The sequence below is a fragment of the Coloeus monedula genome (assembly GCF_965178545.1).
Source record: "Coloeus monedula genome assembly, chromosome: 3".
Taxonomy (NCBI): Eukaryota; Metazoa; Chordata; class Aves; order Passeriformes; family Corvidae; genus Coloeus; species Coloeus monedula.
The window spans coordinates 49,925,581-49,944,761 of NC_138783.1; the positions used below are offsets into that span (position 1 = coordinate 49,925,581).

The window sequence follows — 19,181 nt, forward strand, 5'->3', positions numbered from 1 at the left end:
ATTTAGCAGAGCCCATGGTTAGGTTTTGGCTCTGCACTTCCAGTTGACTGATAACTGGAAACCTTCTTCGATACTTTCTGACTTCAAAACTGTCATTTGGCTAAAATAACTGCTAACTCCTGTTAAAGCTTTTTTTCTTTATATTTAGAGGTAAATCTTTCCTCTTGACCTCTTTTTGGCAGGTTAAATATGCCAAGCTGTTTTGGTGACCTTGTTTACCTTAAGCTTTTCTGTATGTTTTCTTCAAACTCTTTTCTACATGTGTTTTTGTTAAGCTCCCTTGTCCTGTGTTAGTAAATGGTTTGTGGTATGTACATAAGAAACAAAACTAAAGTTTGTGCCTTTTCTGGAAGTATGTTGCTTAATAAACTGTAAAACTACAATTCATATTATTTTACTTTGTGTTGTTTGGCAGCTGTTAGACACAGGTAATTATCTTCCATGGTCAGTTGTAGTGCATAGGTTTCCACAGTATAATGGAAAGGCTTCGTACTCTATTTAGTGTTTCACCTTATCTGGTAATTCTGTTGAATTTTATTCAGTTTTTATTATTGATGTCTTGATGAAAATGTGTGAAATCATAGTAGTAAAATTAACATGTGGTGGTTACTGGTGGCTAAAATATTTTCATGCAGATTTTTGACTTTGGTTTTACAAAGCAAGTGACCCAACTGTAAACAATTTCAGTAGCTCCATGCCTTAGTACTGTGCTAAATTATGCCTTGGGTCCTGAGTGCAACATCTTCTTGCACAATTTCTTAGCTCTCCTTCTGAACTTACAGGAAGCTTCAACTGATTAGTTCAGTTAAATTGCTCTGAATCGGCGTTAAAAAAACCCCTTGCAATTCCTATGTTTCAGTGGCTTCAAGGTCTAATTGATTTTGGCGTATTTACCTGAGCTTCCATGCTTTTTTTTACAGTCTATATTGCTTTCAGAAAAGTTTACTGTTATCTTTTTTGGTTTTGCTTTTTTTTTTTTTTTTTTTAATAGGATGAATGTTACCAAGTGAGACAAATATTTGCTCAGAAACTTCACAAAGGCCTTTCTAGACTACGGCTGCCACTAGAATATATGGCTATTTGTGCACTGTGTGCAAAAGATCCCGTGAAAGAGAGAAGAGCTCATGCTAGGCAGTGCCTTGTGAAGAACATAAATGTCAGAAGGGAATATCTGAAGCAACATGCAGCAGTTAGTGGTAAGAGAATAGAAGTCACTCTTTGGTACAAGTGCTATAGTTCAAATATGAATGTGAGTAGTCTGAAAACATTGATGGTTGTCTGTTTTTATACACAGAACCACTGTAAATTTGATTTGGAGGTATCTAATGAAAACTGAAAACTTCCAGGTTTTCTGATTTCCTTTTGTCCAGATTTTCTTTTGATTTTTCTTTGACAGGCACTGCTCAAAACTTCTGAGTTTTGTTAAAAACGTACAAATGCTTATGCATAAATATATTGGAACTGAAGTAATTTTCCAAGGCAGTTATGTGTACTGTTTGAACTTAATAATGTTAATAATGTTCTAAGTGACAATGATTAATTTTACTTCAGCAATTACTAATACATAACTTTAATATGTAAATAGACTGTCCTTGCACTGCTGTATTGAGTAGCATCTTGTGTTATGCTGGCAAAGGGCTATATTTGTAGGCACTTCAGGATGAGTTTATGCAATTCTTTCTTTTCAGTGCCAGCAGTCTGATTGTGGGAATGCTTTGGAAGTTATTATGGACTCATGTCAGCTATTTTTCTTTTCGTAAATCAGCCCTTTTGACTTAAAACTACGCATGTACAGTATTACAGCACTGGTACATGGTCATAGGAAAAAATAGGCCTTTTTGAAGAGCTATAGCATTTTTGAATAAAGGGTTTTGAAAGTTTTATTTCTTTGAAGGAGTACTGATGGTTTGACCTTTGTGAAATGAAGAGGATTTTTTCATGGTTTTAGCCTAAACCAGACCTGTTACGTGAATCTGATCTCAGATGCTGTCAGATAACTGATTTCCTTCTGTTTATGAATTGTTTTATATTAGCCATGTCAGTCAGTCTTTCTTAGTCCCCTTAGACTTCGATCAGAGAATAAGTCTGCAGACAAATCCTTTTGTGTATTGTTAATTAGTTAAAGAAAAAAGAGTGGTACTTTTCTCCCACTCAATAACATGTAAAAAAGTAAAAAATATTGAGCACCTCTAAGTCATTTTAAGACTATTACCCCTGAAAGTTGAAAACTCTTTTTAGCTATGTAGACAGAAAATACAAGAATTCTCATATGTTTAAAATAGATGTTGCAAAGTTGCTATCAAAAATCTGTGCAAGAAATTAAGAGGAACCTAGGTGTGTGAGATTTTCTTTATCCAGTAGGACCTCAAAGTGTGCCTGATAAATTCTTCTCTTGCTGAAATAAATGAGTGATGCCATTGATTTGACATGTGCTATAATGCATGGGGAGTCTGGATTAAATACAGATTGCAGGATTTTTTGAGGATTACAATGTTAACTTTGTGCCATTCAGATTTACCAGTCTGAGCTTTCAGCAAATAAAATGTCTTGAACTGTTTGTATCCTAAAATACCCATATTGGAGCAGGTCAGCCAAAGCTCAGTTCTGGAAATAACACGATATTTAAATGTGTGTCTCCCTCTGCCACTCTCCCTGCTGACCATGCAGTAACTCAGGGTAGCAATGATGGTAGTTCTTCCATTGAAAATCTGCATCCTTGATTATTGCAGCTATTTATCTGAATCTATAAATGTGTGATTTTGTTACACGTTTTGTCTTGAAGACTTCTACAGGTGAGGAGGATATCTGTTGGACATTTTGGGGGAGATTTCAGCATTTGTTGAAAATATGGTGGATATACCCTGCCTGAGGAAAACTTTTTAAAGACTGGTACTAGACATGTGACTCTTTCTTCCACACTGGCCTTTTATAGACTGGCAGGAATTATTCTCAGCCCTCTTAAATCCTCTAAATGCTATTCAGAGTGGAAGCCACTCAAGAAGAGATTTATTTTGATTGTGTATCTGTTACTAGTTTCATCTGGGTAGAGATGTGCCTTGCATTTGAATTTTTGTGTTCTCATGATGGGCTTTTACTTGAAAGTCAGTAAGCAGAAAAATTACAGGAGTAAGGATTTTTTTTTTTTTAGCAAGTTTTCTTCCTAAAAGCTCATAAAGGGCTCTTGTGAAGGGTTTTGGCACATTGTAGTTTTATGTGCTGGTAGGAAAGCCTCCCTACCTTTCAGGTAGTGTCTTCTTTCATCAGAGATAAAAGTTCTATTTTTTTTTCTATTTTTTTCTACTCTTTTTTTGTCATGACAGGGGTTAAATATAATATGTATCAATATTTATTCTTTTCCTGTTTTGTCTGGAACTAGTTCATTTTATTTTCCAGACTCAGTTGGAATTATTTTTATAGTTATATGAGAAATTGTCCAAGGCAGGAAGTTACTGAAAGATGGAGTTTATGAGCTCTTGATGAGCATTCTATTGAAGTTGCTAATTAGTACAAATAATAGTGGGTTGGTTTGTCTGGGGCATGTCTAAGGCAAGCCAATTTTGCTAGTGCTCTGAAGTCGTAATTATGTTTTTTTCCTTCCCTGCCACATCTTTATTTTTTTGTTTAGTAATGTGAATGGCTGCTGGCTAAAATGCAGGACAGTGCTTGAAGAAGTAAAGGATGTTTTTAAAATTTATAGTGCAGTGTCAGTTGAAACACTAAAAACTGCTTTGCAAAGTACACTGGATTTCAATTACATAAATACAGCTTGAAATAGGAAGACATTGGGTGATTTTATATACTATATATATTTTATGTAGACTGTGCTTTACCCCTATTTATGCACACCTCTGAGAAAGGGATAGATTAAGACTTGACTTATGCATGACAATTATTTTGTTAGCTTTGTAAAATCTACAATAATGGTGTATTTTGTTTGATGTGCACAATATTTGTCAAGCACATCTCATATGAATACATATATTGGAGGAAAAAATGTTAGTATTGTAATGTATTTTAAAATTGTTTTCAAATATATATTAGTGTATATAATGATTTACAAATGTTTGGGGTTACTCATAAACGAATATGGGATAGGTAAAAGTTTACTGAAAGGTTTTCCAGACTTGGTCATGCATTTACTATTGCAAAATGTGGGGTTTCAAAAGCGGAGCTAGGAATTTCCCTCTTTCCTTCACATGTACATTCAAGTCATGTCAATACTATGGTATTGCATTTGCCACAAGCACTGAAGGTCAGATGCTTGTGCCATAGCAATGTATGTGGAATACCAGGATGCCTTCCCTTTCCCATTGTCTTGCCTGTTGCACAGGGTACAGGTTTAATAATGTAGGTGTGCTGATTTCTCTCAGGCATTAGACTAAAGAAAGCAGTGTGGATGTTTGCTGAAAAATGTTTTTTCACTGTTGTTGTACAACTTGTCCTTCTGTTGTCCTTGCCCCTTAGGCGATGATGTTTGAGGTGCTGGAGTTCACGCTCATGGTGTTGGTTGGGTCAGGGAATCTGTTACCTTATGGAAGGTGTAATCTGTGATCGCAGCTCTGAGAGGGTCATTGGCAACAACCCTTACTTTTTGAATCCCCAAGGGGAATAGGCCTTCAGACTGTCATGATGGAGAAAAGACTTTCTTGCAGTCCTTACTTAGGATTACTTGAAAGTCTCAGAGGATGCTAGAAAAAAATTTGAATGCTTTGAATCTCACAGTACAGTTGTGCTGCTCTGTTTAGGTGGGATTGAGCCTTTCAGACTGTACTTTGGTACAGCTTTCATGTGACCTCCCACTCCACTTGAAACAGATACTGTGGCAATTTGACTGCAAAGCCCCTGCAGAAAGCCTTTGTTTGTTCTCTGGACAGCAGGGCTGGACACTGCAATGTCTTAAGAAAGAGTAGCAGCTTATCCTGCAGTTGTGCTGGTCTCACATCTTGCAGTTAACATGGATTTTGTGATCCATCCTCACTTCTGCTTTTCAAAGTCCTTCAGAATACAGGCTTTTAACTGAGGAAAGGATTGGGAGTAGGAGGTGACTGTAGCTGTATCTCAAAATAGCTAGAAGACATGCAACCCTGAGTGAGAGATGCTTAAAACCTTAATTCTTGCATGCATGAAACATATGCACATCAGCCATGAAATGGAACATCATAGAGAAATGATAGGCCCACATGTGTTTATACTTTAATGCATGCTGACCTCAAAATCTGCCCTCTCCTCTTTGGCAGAAAAGGATACTTCTTGGTATGTAGTTTTTTGATGCATCTTTCTTCTGCTTTTCAGAGAAACTGTTGTCACTTCTACCAGAGTATGTTGTTCCTTATACTATCCATCTTCTAGCTCATGACCCAGATTATGTCAAAGTCCAGGACATTGAACAACTCAAGGACATTAAAGAGTAAGACCACTTCTAATAGTGTTATTTCCAACTTTATTCTAAGTGGAATTTTAATTCACTGTGGTGCCCTGTTACACAGTCCAGTGTGCATAATAATGCCAGTTACTTCTGTAAAATATTGAGAGAAATAGTATAGGTGCTTTTTTAGTGCTTGCTCTGTGATATTTTATATAGGAACCCTTCACCTTTTGCTCATCTTTATTTCATTTTTCCAAAAGAATTGTTTTCCCAGAGTTAGTCTGGTTCAAATTCATAATACTAGTAAAAGCTGGACTAAATCACTTTCTCAAATGTGCTTTTTAAAGGAATTTCTCTTGTACTTTGATTCATGCGGGATACTGCGTTTCTCCTTTAGGTGCCTGTGGTTCATACTGGAAATATTAATGGCTAAAAATGAAAATAACAGTCATGCATTTATCAGAAAAATGGTAGAAAATATCAAACAGACTAAGGATGCTCAAGGACCAGATGATCAAAAAATGAATGAAGTAGGTGATACTTTTTGATTGGAAATTGCATTTAATTCTGGCCTGCTAATGGAAAGGAGTTGCTTTTTTGTTTATACACCAACTTCAAAATTTCTTTCAATAGAATTGTATGTATGAAATGTTATTTTATATACTGTAATGTTTATATTTATTTTAGTTTAAATGGCAGTTATTTTCCTGTGCTTCAGTAATTCTTGCACATTTGCAAGGGAGTCGTAATAGTTTTCAGTTCTTCTGTTTCTGTCTCAGTAAGACTACTGAACACTAAATAGATATAAACTATTAAATTTACTGTTTAAATCATCTGCTAAAGTGCTTTTTAGTATTTAATTTCTGAAGTGCAAGAGTAAACTTAATAGAGGAAGAAAAATACATTAGAAATCTGGTGTGTATTGTGTAGTGCATGTATCTAACCTTTTTTTGGTGGTTTTAGCATCACATAATGTTGCGATTTATCACTCTTCTGCTTTTCCCTCAGAGATGATTTTTGGGTAGTGGGTGGGTGGGATATGTGTGTTCATTCAATTAGCTTTGTCTTAGAAACTGTGGCAAGCACTATTCTTAAGTATAGAAAGATCATGAAAACGAGCTGTCTTCAGCTGTTAGACTTAAAATGCTTTTGCCTTTACTGTCTGTGTTTCAGTATCCTGAGAGACACTGTTTAAGATGCAGGCTAATGTTAAATGTTTAAGATGATTGCTTTTAAACAGTGATTTCTTGTGCTCCTGTGCACAAAAGATACACTATCTTTTGTCAAGATTTGCGATGGACTTCTAAAGTGTTGATATTTAAATTTTTTTATTTACAGAAACTATATACAGTCTGTGATGTAGCAATGAATATCATTATGTCAAAGAGTACAACATACAGTTTGGAATCCCCTAAAGACCCTGTACTTCCAGCCAGATATTTTACTCAACCTGACAAGGTATACCTTGGCATTTAATTTTTCTTGAGATAAGTCTGTTTAAATATTTGTTAGTTGTAATTCAGTGTTGTTTTTGTTAAATATTTCTTGTAACTTCAGACTTCTCCCTCTTATATTGTAGTTGAAAATGCATGTATATGTTTTTATAATTATATTATATATGTGTGCACACTCCAATTTCTCTTCCCCCCCACTCTTCCTTCCTCCATATTACTGCTCTGGTTTAAAAACTCAAAAGCATAAATGATGTAAAAAAAATCTTGCAGTGCAGTCTCCAGAATGCGTGTATCTACATCTATCTCTCGTTCACTGATTATTGCTGTAATTTCTCCCACCCCCTTTTTTTTTTCAGAATTTCAGTAACACCAAAAATTATCTTCCTCCGGAAATGAAGTCATTTTTCACCCCTGGAAAGGTAGGTGTGGTGTGAGGGGGGGTTGGATTTTTTTTGGTGCTGTGTTTGCATTCTGCTTTGTCTTTTTTTGGGGGAGTGATAGTTTTGTTTGTTTTCTTTGTGGTTTTTTGTGGTTGTTTTGTTTTTTAAAGAAAACTAGCATGTAATTAATGAAACTCTGTGTTTAAGAGAACAGATTGTTTCTGGGTATAGAGAAAGAGATGGGTAGAAGAGAAAACTGCTACTGTCTGTACTGGGTTGTGGCGACAGTAGGCAAAGCCTGTTGTCTTTAAAAGGAGAGAGTCCAAGAAACCCCTAATACAACCCATAATATTTGTCAAGTTTACAAAATAGTTAACCTTTTTAGACTGCAGAAGACTACAGTGTTGCATACAAAGTGACAGCTATGGAAAACTAACAAAATATTTTAAAAATCACATGTTTAATCTTTGGCAAAGCTGAATACCATTTTACAGTATCTTATAACTGACTGTTCTATAGTTTTGTTAATTTGTTCTTTCAGAATATGCATGTATTAAATGGCAGTGTTCTTTCTTCACTAAAACTAAACCCAGGTACTCTTTAGAATAAAATTAAAATCTGGTAAAGGAAGTGACAAACTGTGGTTTTCATCTGGATTAATGTGTCCTGTTCTAGATGACAAAGAACATTAATTTCTTACCTTGAGAAAGAACGAAATTGCAGCATCTTCATTACCCTTAACTTTGCTAATGAAGCCTTAGCTGTCAGTAACTTACTAATAAAGGAGCAATGCAAGCTAGGAAAAGAAGCAGATTTCTCTTCGAGAAATTGAAAGTCAACATTTATGGATTGGAATAGATCATCATTGAAATTCTTTTGAATCCTAAGTTAACTTTTATTTTTAATTTCTAGTGCCAGGTACTCTAGCTCTTCTTGTATTGGTTTGAAACTTTGTAACAAACAGGAGAGGTGTATTTGACCACCAGAATTTTCAGTTTCTTCACTATCACAAGAGGAACATGAAATGAAAGTTGGTCTGGGGAGTCTTATTTTTGCAAGTGGAAGACTGGCTTGGGTGGGTGTTAGTGGAGTGGATATAAGCAGGGAACACTGAGAGCAGGAAGGCTTTGAGTGTAGGTTCTGTGGCAAGGAAGCAGCTGGTAGTACAGGCCCTGTTAGTCCCTCCTTAGTAGGAAGTCAGTTCAGTGTGAATTTGAAAATCTCTTTGCTTTCAAGCTCTTTCAGCATACACTTACTGATTAACATTTAGTTCTAAACTAATAGATGCAAATTGTTAAGCTGAATTTAGTTCTCCAAGGTTTATTTTTGGAAAGCATATGTTTTTTGTTTTTGTTTTGTTTTTTTGTGCTCAGTGCAGAATGAATCTTTGTAAGTGTAAAATTCCCCTCTGGTTTTAAAAGTATAACTAGAACTTCTATGGTCCACAGCTCTGAGAAAGAAACACTCCAGGCTGATATGATGTGCATGTTGAACTTTGTGTAGCTGTCACTAACTGCAGACATAGCTAGAATCTAATATTGAAGGAAAAGATGGATAGTGAGAAACATAGGGAATGGTCTTTAATTCAGCATTTTTGTACATGGGTGTTTGGCATTCTCTTTAGGAGTAATTGAGCTCTTTCTACTCTCTCAAAAGTTAGCATGAGCTGGAGGCATTCGGCAGGACTGAAAGATAATCCAGTTAAATTAATAACCTGAAGCTCACCAGTGTCTGGAGATGTTGTGGCACTTATTAAAAGCCTAACATCTTTAAATCCGTGCAAGAAGTATCAGGATCTTCTCCACAGTGTTTGGCTTTTGAGGTTCTCATTTATTCCCAGTTGAAACTAATGTGGTTGCCAGTTTAATGTCCCCTTTGCTTAAAGGGCCGTCCTACTGCTATTTCTGCTTCGCTAGGCCAGGTGCTTATCTGATCCAGATGGGGAGCTGGTTCAGGTAGATAAATCAGCAGAAAGCAAATGGCACACAAAGTGATGCAGTGACTGACTGCACAGTCCTGTGAGCACACAGTACTACCAATGGGAAGAGGACAGAATCTAAGGGTAGAGAGAAGAATACCGGCTTTGGTGGCAGCTAGTTATTTGATTGCAGCTCCCTCAGCTTCCTTCTGGTGTCTGTTGTAGCTTTCATATGAAAACGTTTATCGCTTTGTGTTAAAATTAAGATAATGATTACAGAAAGTGAAATCTGTGAATATTTTAAGCATAGTACATGTTAACAATATCTGAACGTGTAGCTTAAAATAAAGGAAATATATTTTTGGTTTCAGCCCAAAGCAGCCAATGTTCTTGGAGCAGTTAATAAGCCTCTTTCGTCAGCAGGCAAGCAGTCTCAATCCAAATCTTCACGAATGGAAACTGTAAGCAATGCCAGCAGCAGCTCAAATCCAAGCTCTCCAGGAAGGATCAAAGGGAGGTTGGTAGACAACAAAGGAACTTTGATATTTCAAGTATTTGTAATGGAAACTTTGAATACTTCTATTATGTTTTCTAAGTAAAAAGCAGAATTCTTCTGTCTTACATTGAAATAAAGTTGCAGTACCACATTGGTATAACTGAAACCATGAATTTGGCTTTCTAACTCCAGAAATAAATTTTATTTAAAAAAAAAAAAAAAAACCAGAATCAAATTACATTCAGAATTGGTTGAAGGAGGAAAGGAGAGCTTCCTATGTTTTTAGTTTTTTGAGGGAAGGGTTTGGGTTTTTGGGGTGTGTTCTAGGTAGATAGATATATACCGCCCCCATACGTATATATGTACATGTGTGTGTATACACACAGCTGCAGGCCCTGGGAACCTGGCTGTGATGCTACACACACATCCCAGCCAGGGAGAGCTGGTAGGCCATTGTGGTGGTCCTGCTTGACTTCCTCCTCCAGTTCTGCACTGTGCTGGGCTTTGCAGACAAATATTTTTGGATTTTAGATTAGTTTTGTGATGAAGAGGTGAGTGTACTGTAATGCTACATAAGTCATCTTCTAGTTATCTATCTTTATAGCTTATTTGGTGTCAGTTTTGTAGGTTATTCATCAGTTTCTGTATCTTATGTTCATTTTTTTAAAAACTGAAAGTCTCATTTAGTTTTTTTTCCACAGACAGTGAGAGATTGTATAGCCTCCACTATTCGTATTCTACTTTTTCACGTTCTTTCAAGACTGTTAGGAAATGTTATGTTTGAATATAAGATTTCTCATTTGGTACTTCTGTGACAATTTAATATACAATATTAATTTTAATTGTAGGGCAGTGTTTTACAAGAAATATTTCTCCACTAGAAAGTCTGCAAAAGGCTCATTTCTTACAAGTCGTGCAGGCTCACATTATTGGCTAACGACAGATGGACTCCAGATTCTTCTCTATATCCAGCAAAATGAGTCTGAGATCAAATTTTAAAAAATGCTGCACTCACAGCCTAACATATTCAGTCGTCTTCATGACCTCTCCAGTTCTCTTAATTTAAAGGGATTAGTGGTTTGGGTGAAGAAGCCAAAGATGAAGAGAAGTGATGGGAATGATTCAGGATGCACAGTATTTCCAGTTCAGTCTATCTGAGTATGTACAGGCAGATTTGCAGCTTTTGAGAGGATGTATAAAACCTAAGCTTCCAATTGCATCCCAGTTATTACAGATTTTACACCTGCAGGAGTGAGAACATCTTTCACCCTCTGTGCAGTGCTCAGGCCAGGGAGCTGAGTTGGTGTGTTTGAATATCACTTTTCATTTCGACACATAGCATATTTCTTTTCATTAAAAAACATGCAGTAGTATTTAAAAATGTTGCTTCTGCAGATGAATTGAAATGACTTGTGGATTGGCTTTTGTGCAGTATCTTTTTTCTGTGGGTCTCAGTGTTTTATATATACAGGAGGCATTATTGTCCACATTTACTGTTTGTACAAACTGAAATAAAAATGAAATTGCTGCTGTAAAAAGCAACAAAAAACAGAGGGAAATTTGAATTGCTGTTTTATTGCCTAAAACTCACCATAGGAAGGTGTGTGTGCTTTGGCTGTAATGAGGTAAATACATGGTTATTCATCCTAGGCTTGACAGTACTGAAATGGACCACAGTGAAAATGAAGAATTCACACTGACTTCACCCTTACCAGGAAAGAAAACTGACAAAAGGGACGACTCTGATCTTGTAAGGGTGAGCTGTTAAAAATTAATGTGATGATATTTGAGATCATTCAAAAAAATATGCTGAAACATGAAACCAGGCTGATATTTTTAACTACTGGAAAAATGTGTTCAGAGTTGGACATGAAAATACAATGGAAAAAACGTTCTGTTTCTCATAGAATCATATAGGTTGGAAAAGACCTTTAATGGTCATCAAGTCCAGCCATTAACTCAGCACAGTGAAGTCCACCACAAAATCATGTCCTCAAGGTTACTTAGGCTTTGGAGAGCAGTAGTATCCTTACTCCTTCTTACCAATGGATTTATATATGTAGTTCAGTAATAAGAAAGGTTCCTAATGAGGCTGTAAAATATTATTTGGACTCTCACTCAGATGTAGTGCTTTAATATGTAAAAGAAGTTATAAGCAGGCTAAATATTATCTTAAGCAGTATTTATACCTGTATCAGAGTCGAGAAAAATAAACTACCCAAGAAAATTATAATTGTATTGTAATTCTAAAAGCAGGTCAAATAATAATAATTTCCTATACCACTAGTAAATGTCACTTCTTTGTGCCTTAATAGCAGTTGACAGTCTGTTAATTTTGTAGTATTTGGGATATGCATGAAAAAATAGTAAGATCAGATTTGTTAGAATTGGATTTTCTAGGCTGCATTAAGGATGTCCTGTATCTGATGTCACTGCTGCTTTACTTCTTTTTACTGTCTCTGACATTTCTCTTTTCTCTCATTATGTCATTCTGGTGCATTTTTCTAGGTTGCTTGGGACATAAGCTACTGACTAGTAAAAATTGCTGCATTTTTGCTTGTCTTGAAGTATAAATAACTATCTTATACTGTGGGAAAAGCAAACCAGTTTATAATTAAATCAGAAAAATCGGGAATCTCTTGTCAAAAAAACCCCCAAACCTATAAGTCTGAGAGTCCAGACAGCTCCTGGCATGCAATTCATGTTTAGAAGCATTAGCTTGAACTGGTAACTGAGAAAGCTCAGTGATGGAGCAAATACAGGTCGGTGTTCTGAGTGCTTTTGAGAGCATCATTCCACTTAGAATCTGTAAGCGAGTTACTCAAGGTCATGGATTCAGAACTCATTTTTGGTTTTTTGGAGATGGGGAGCAGATTACAGCAAGCATTAACTGAGAAGCAGGATTTTAACTGGGTAGCAGAAGGTCCATGTTTTAAAGGTGTCACTTCAGGATATTTGTCCAGATTAAATCATAAAGTAACACCTTAGTTGTAAGGCTGTGGAACACTTTTTAGCTGCAGGGAGAAACATTACTTTGAAAATCGGCTGCAGTTACTTACCGGCTAAGAGGAGCTTCGGTGACAGATGTGCATGATGACTGCAAAAGCAAATAAAGTGGGCAATAACGAGGTTGTCACTGAAGACATGAACTGACAGGAGATGTCATCGTTGTTCAAACATTTTTCTTACTCTCTTCTAGTGTAATCCTTTGTCCTTCACTTTCTTTTCCCTCTCACAGCCTTTCTAGATTCTCTTTCTGCTTTTCTTGAAAAAGGTTTTTGTTTAAAGTAGAGACATGAATATGTAAGATGACCTCTATCTTAATGCCACAAAGCAGATGTAAAGAGAAGAAAACCTTCATTCAGGTTTTAAATGATGTAACTGATTATGTAGATGAAGCTTCAGTGTGGCAAATACTAATAACTGTGTTGAAATACAGTAGTGTTAGAATGAAACAAAGATTGGTATGAAGCAGAAATACTGTAAATATTTGGACTTTTGGACAATTTCATGATATGAAATGAAAGAGTCATGGTACCCATGAAATGGTGGATGGGTAATATTTTCTACTTCTTATTTTTCCAAGGGGTAGGGGTTGGTTGGAGCGATGTGGCCCTAGTAGCTGCTTATTGAAATCTTTGCACTGTTTATGGCTCTTCACTGTGCTCTTTAGAGAACTAGATCATGGAGAGGTAAAGGAATAGTTTCTGTTTTCAAACCTTATGATTCAGATAGGGTTCTACCTTTGTTGAACATTTCCCTCTAGTCTAGTATTTTATATGTAGGTGTGTGTTTGTATTTTTGCAAATGTTTTTGAAATGGATATGGTAAACAATCTGAGACAACTTCTGTAATTTGAAGACTGTCTTCAGTCTTGGAGGAAGTTTGTACATGGTTCTCTTTATAATGGCAGTTTAATTTTTTAACTTAATGATGCAATCTTACCTTTTCAGTCAGAGATGGAGAAGCCTAGAGGAAGGAAGAAAGCAGGTATCACAGATTCAGAAGAGAAACTAAGCATAGATGACCTGAATAAACTGGGTCAAGAGCAGAAGCTTAGAGGTAGTCAACGGGGAAGGAAGAGACCTGCAGTTGTATCAGAAGCTGATGAAACACAATGGCAAGAGGAAAAAAGGCTAAAAGAAGATGTGATAGAAAGTGAGGATGAACAGAACAGTCCACCAAAGAAAGGGAGAAGAGGGCGCCCTACCAGAACAAATAATGGGGCAACACCAAAGGAAGAACCAGTGGCAAAGTCATCAAAAAGGAGCAAAAAAAAACAACCGCCAGCAGCTGCAGTGGAAGAGGAGGAGGAGGAGGAAGAAAGGCAAACTGAAAACATTGAACAAAAACCAAAAGGCAGGCAAAATAGGACATCAAAAAGAACACAGCAGAGGTAAGTACATCTTCTTGTAAACTGCATATTTTTTATCCTTGGACATTAGTTATAATTTGATGCTTTGCAATTTGGGTCTTCCTCAAAACAGAGCAGAACCATCTGAAACTAGTACAGTTGAATCAGCACAGTCTACGCCACAGAAAAGACGAGGAAGGTCATCACAAACACCACCAGCACAGCAAAAAAAAGTGTAAGTCTTCTAAATCTGTGTTTAGTGAAAATTAAATAATGCCTCTGTGCCCCCAAGCAAACCTTTACTGAAAATATTTCAGAATACTGTAGTTCACAGTTAATAAATTGCTATTGTTATTTCTAAAATGTTTTCCTTAGCTGCTTCTCCTAGGACATCTCACAGCAGAGCAAGAGGCTGCAAGTAATTTTAGTGTGCTCAGGTAGCATGTACATAACTTTGAAGATAGGTCTTTATTAGGACTTAAAGGAGTGGAAAGTGGTCCTCTTTGTTTTGGATAGTGGGTGAGAATCCATTACTGTGGTGAAACAGAATTGTGGAGAATTAAGGTTACTCTGATTCTCCTTTAATTAATGTTCACTTTCTCATTTCTGGCCTTCTTACTATTCACTTGAATCATTTTCATTGGAATAAAATGTTTCGTGATCAGTGAAGGGTAGTAACTTCTGAAAATTCTGAAATGCATTAAGTTCCAAAATGAAGGTAAACTCTGTCATTGGCTAGCTTCATTTCTTGTGCCTGCTGTAGGAAAATACAGGTATCTCTACCTTTTCTGTACATGTAGAGATAATATATCTAAGCAGATGTGTACAAGTGGTTATTTGCCCACTTGTAGCAAACTGCAGCTCATGGAGAATGAGCTTTTCCAGAACCTCATATAAATTGCTTGGGGCACTACTTGGGGACACCCACAGTCTGACACTACTGTATATCTCTGTTGTTTTATTGGCTTCTGGGCTTAGTTAGCATCACATTGCTCTTCCTCTGGCAGTGTAATATACTGACTTTCTTTATGCCAGGGATCTTTCCTACCAGGGAACCTTGCCTGAACGAGCTTGTTACCCTCATTTCAAATTCTGGTCTCACTCTGGATCACATGATCTGGCATCTTCCATGCACAACATCCCGACCTTTCCAGTGTTCTGTTTCCCTGCCTCAGGTCACACCTCTGCTGCTCCTTTACTCTGTAACCAGAAACACAGGACCTAACACTGTCTTGGTTGCTCCAGAAGTCACTGCTACACATGCAGTAGAACAAGACTTGGAAACTGCTGCTGCCATGCAGGGAAGACACACCAACAAGTTATTGTTGGGTGCTATGTGGTGTTTGTCAAAGATACCCTTTACTAAATATTTAATTAGCTTTTCTTAGTGAAGTTGCTGTGTTTCTTTACTCCATTTTAAGCAGACAGTAAACTGTATCACTGCCCACAATCAGTAACAAGCATAGCTCTCATTCATGTGTATGTTATGTTGAAGCCCAAGGAAGTTGTTTCAGGGTTGGGTCTGTTGGGTCTACTCTAGACTTCATTTAAAAAAAAAATTGTGGGTTGTTTTTGTTTGTTTGTTTTATCAGACCACCCACATTTTGACTGTTCTTTTTCCAAATCTGCAAGAAAAAGGTGAGACAGTAGTAATTTTTCAAGTCTTCAAAGTGCACTGTAGTCAAGCCTTTCTCCCTCTCCTATGTCCATATCTACAGCAGTTTTAACTGAAGAAAGTTGATAGACTGAGCCAGCACTGCGTACTGCAAGAGAAATATATATAACCTCAAGCTTTCTGGGCTCCTTGGGAATGGATTTGGCATAAGAATTTGGGATTTTGCCTATGAGGTGATAATGTATCTGTGGGTGACAGTGTATAACCTGTTTCTGTTAGCAAACTGGGTTACCAATTAGCACATGTGAACAGGCTTATTTTTGTGATGTGTGAAAAGAGGAACCTAGCTTGTGAATAATTCTTCTGCTTCCTTTTCAATTATTTTGGTTCTGTCGGTCTTGGAAGACTTGAGTTGGGCTAATTTGTGTTAAGGGATGGCACGTTGGTTGCACAGTTGCTATGCAGTTGAGAGATTTTATTTTGTCTAAATTTTAGTGGTTCTCAGGACTGAAAATTCCTACCACTTCTGTGATGTGATGGTATTAGAGTACAGTTATTTTGGATCTGTGTCTCCACTGGAGATTGAAGTCTGTTGTGTGCCCAGAACTGAGTTTCCGGTTTCATTTCAACCAAAACGTCCCCACGTTTGGGTGCACCAAGACTGCACCTGCAGTAAACGGGATGATTCAGTGATTTGATTCTGAATTGTGCTACTGCAATGTGGGTGCAGCTGTGGAGTTTTGGATACTTCTGTAGTTGGCTTTTTTTGAAGGTGAGGGGTGTTGGCTAATTCTCATTTTAAGCAAATGGGTGCTTTTTGCTTGTGGAACAACTCCCATAACCAACACAGACAGTTTAAGATATTGTTGACTGATTGTTCTTGATTATCCTGATTAAGGTATTGTTATCCTGGTTATCCCTAAGCTTGCTTGGAAGATTTGCATTTAGGTTCCTTATAGTCTTAATTTCATGAGTAGCGATATGGGTTCTTCTTGTCTGAAAAAACATAGATACAGTTATTCAAATTTTGTTGTGTAAAAAGTCCTGGAGAAGTAGAGTACATCTGTTCATGGAATTGAATAGATGCAAAACCAACAACAGTATTCAGTCTCTGGATGTTTGGCTTTTCCTGTTCACTGTTTAGCATTGTGTCAACCTTTTTTGGCCTGTATTGTGGCACTGAAGAGAAAAATCTGCCGTGTCTATAGAGGCAAAACTGTTCAACTTTTGTGCTCCTGGCCCTCTGTTATGGAACAATTTTGTTTTCAAATGGTATCGTCCAGCCTCCTAGTTTCTTTTCAGTTCTGTGCATCGATGAACTAGATAGGTGTAAAAGACAGCAGCATTGTATAACATGAAACATGAACTAGAATGTTTGCTCATACTGTTTATACATACTGCAGATGTACATGTGCTGTGAAGCTGATCTTTATTTTTCTTCTCATTGTAGCCGTGCTGGACGTTCCAAACAAGCAGCCAGTAAAGAGAATGAATCCAGTGAAGAGATGGACGTGTTTCAGAGTGGTTCACCAGTCAGTGATGACATTCCCCAGGAAGAAGTAATGGAAGAAGAGGAAGTTTCCACAATCAATGTAAGAGAAGTGCCTGAGCTTTTTGTCAGTCTTTGTGGTGTCCTCTATGCTTGGATGATCAGAGAATGGCCTCCGTTCTTAGAACGACTTCTCCTGTTTTTAGAACTTAACCTTCCTCCTTTAAAATGAACGGGGTGGTTGTCAGCTGCCGCTCTTGTGTAGTGGAGCTGCACTGTAGTTTCCCAGAGAAGCTTCATTTCTTAGAAAATACCACTTTTTGTCAAGTATCTTGAAGTTTCTGTCCTGTGTAGCCTTTCTTATCTGTATGCCAGACTTGTGTAGCATCTAATGGGAATTATTTTCCAGGTAACTCTTGCCCATTCTTCTCATCTAGATTGTAATAGTGAATAAAGCTTCTTTACACAAAACAGACACACAAACTGAATAGTACTGGAAAATAAGCATGGAGTCTTGGAACAGAATCTTAAACCAATTTCTTCCTCTTACCAGCATATGTTGAATTGAGTTCACTTTTATATTTATTTCATACAAGTATATTGGCCATGTTAATAGTCATACTGAAAATAAAACTGAGAATGCCTTCACACTTTTGGATACATCTGATGGTTGGAGCATCTGAGTGTATGAAAACTCTGAGAAAGGAAACTGGATTGTTTTGAATTTCATTAAGGGCGCAGGCTCAGTAACATCGAATGAGGTTAGGTCCTGGTCATTGACTGAAACTGTACTTGTGACAAAATGAATAATGAATGCCACTGTATACGGTTATTCCAACATTATTGAGTGAGCCTGAGCATTTTTTCCATTATAAAATGTATTTGTTCTTGAATTTTTCTGTAGAAACATTTAAAATATCTTTTCTCCAAATAGGTCCGTCGCAGAACTTCCAAAAGGGAAAGACGATGAGTGAGCATGTAGTTACCAGCCTTCCAGGTGAAAGCTTTGAAGAATGCTTTTAATATAAAGCTTGAGACTGAATGAAGCTGTTAGTGCACAAATGGGGTTGCTGAAGAAAAGACAAAACCTGTTTTACTGCCCCTGCATTTGCAGTCCCTAGGTCACAAGCTTTAGCCACACATGTTGATATCATTAACTGTGGATTTTTGTGAAGTGTACTGTGCGCTGGCTTTGTAGACATATGAACTAAAGAAGAAAACTGTAAATAGTTCTTTTTTTAATGTTTCTGACTTATAAAGTGCTTGTATAGCTTTTATCTGCGGCTTTAAACTGACAGTACCCCACTGTTTATTGGATCGATTGTTTTAAAAAAAGAACAGAGTTTGTTGAAAATTGATCTCAAGCAATATCTGTCAGTGTTCGTATTTGTACTCTTGTTGACATTTAACTGTGAAAAACAAGTCAGTTGAACAAATAGTGCCACTTTCTTTTGCCACTATTTGTTGAGGAGAAGAAGAAAAAAATGTCTTTGTTTCCTTCATGAATATAACCTGGTGTTTACCTTCAGGCACCTACTTACCATCAGAGGTGTCAAATTTCTTTTACAGTTGAACAATATTGGATAGAATAATACAAGAGATGCAAATTGGGAAAGAAGTTTTGTTTTACACCTCAGTATTGTTGCCAGACTTTTCTGGACTTGTAGTGGCATTGAAAATTCAAAAAGGATTTAAAATATTTTAATTTTAAAAGTGTGTTATTAAATAATGTACTGAATACCCGACCCATTTTATCTTCCCCTATCAGTTTTTATTAATCTACTGTATCAATAAAATTCTGTAACTGAGTTTTTAATAGTCTAGTATGTTAATGTGTATAGATATTTCCTTCTGAACATGATGTTCACAAAGAGCAAATTATTACTACATTATAATATGAAATCTGATATATAAACATTAGTGAAAATACAGTTCTTATTACAATGTAAAGTTAATCACAAAGAGAAATTTTATTGATGCAGTGTGTCTTTATAAAGCTGTTCTTGAGAGCCAAGTGTTTTGTATTTTATAGTGAAGTTGCATGTTTATGAAAAATGTGCTGAAAATGGGATGTAATGTTTTTTTTGAAACTCGTATCTAGCAGTAGTAT

The 19,181-nt window shown here is 36.7% G+C and overlaps 1 protein-coding gene across 3 annotated transcripts in view; it reads left to right on the forward strand.

The window, feature by feature from the left end:
- The window catches only part of PDS5B (PDS5 cohesin associated factor B), a 98,646-nt gene extending 79,766 nt beyond the window's left edge, over positions 1-18,880 (forward strand). The window contains exons 25-35 of one of the 3 annotated variants that reach the window (XM_082278144.1): positions 992-1,196; positions 5,293-5,407; positions 5,763-5,895; positions 6,704-6,823; positions 7,176-7,238; positions 9,489-9,634; positions 11,264-11,369; positions 13,567-14,009; positions 14,101-14,202; positions 17,033-17,174; positions 18,006-18,880. In XM_082278144.1, coding sequence (XP_082134270.1) covers positions 992-1,196; positions 5,293-5,407; positions 5,763-5,895; positions 6,704-6,823; positions 7,176-7,238; positions 9,489-9,634; positions 11,264-11,369; positions 13,567-14,009; positions 14,101-14,202; positions 17,033-17,174; positions 18,006-18,041 — 1,611 coding nt within the window. In that variant the 3' untranslated portion in view covers positions 18,042-18,880. The remainder of the gene's footprint in view (positions 1-991; positions 1,197-5,292; positions 5,408-5,762; positions 5,896-6,703; positions 6,824-7,175; positions 7,239-9,488; positions 9,635-11,263; positions 11,370-13,566; positions 14,010-14,100; positions 14,203-17,032; positions 17,175-18,005) is intronic. The other 2 variants (XM_082278145.1, XM_082278146.1) reach the window with 2 other exon arrangements.
- Positions 18,881-19,181: the final 301 nt, after the last annotated feature.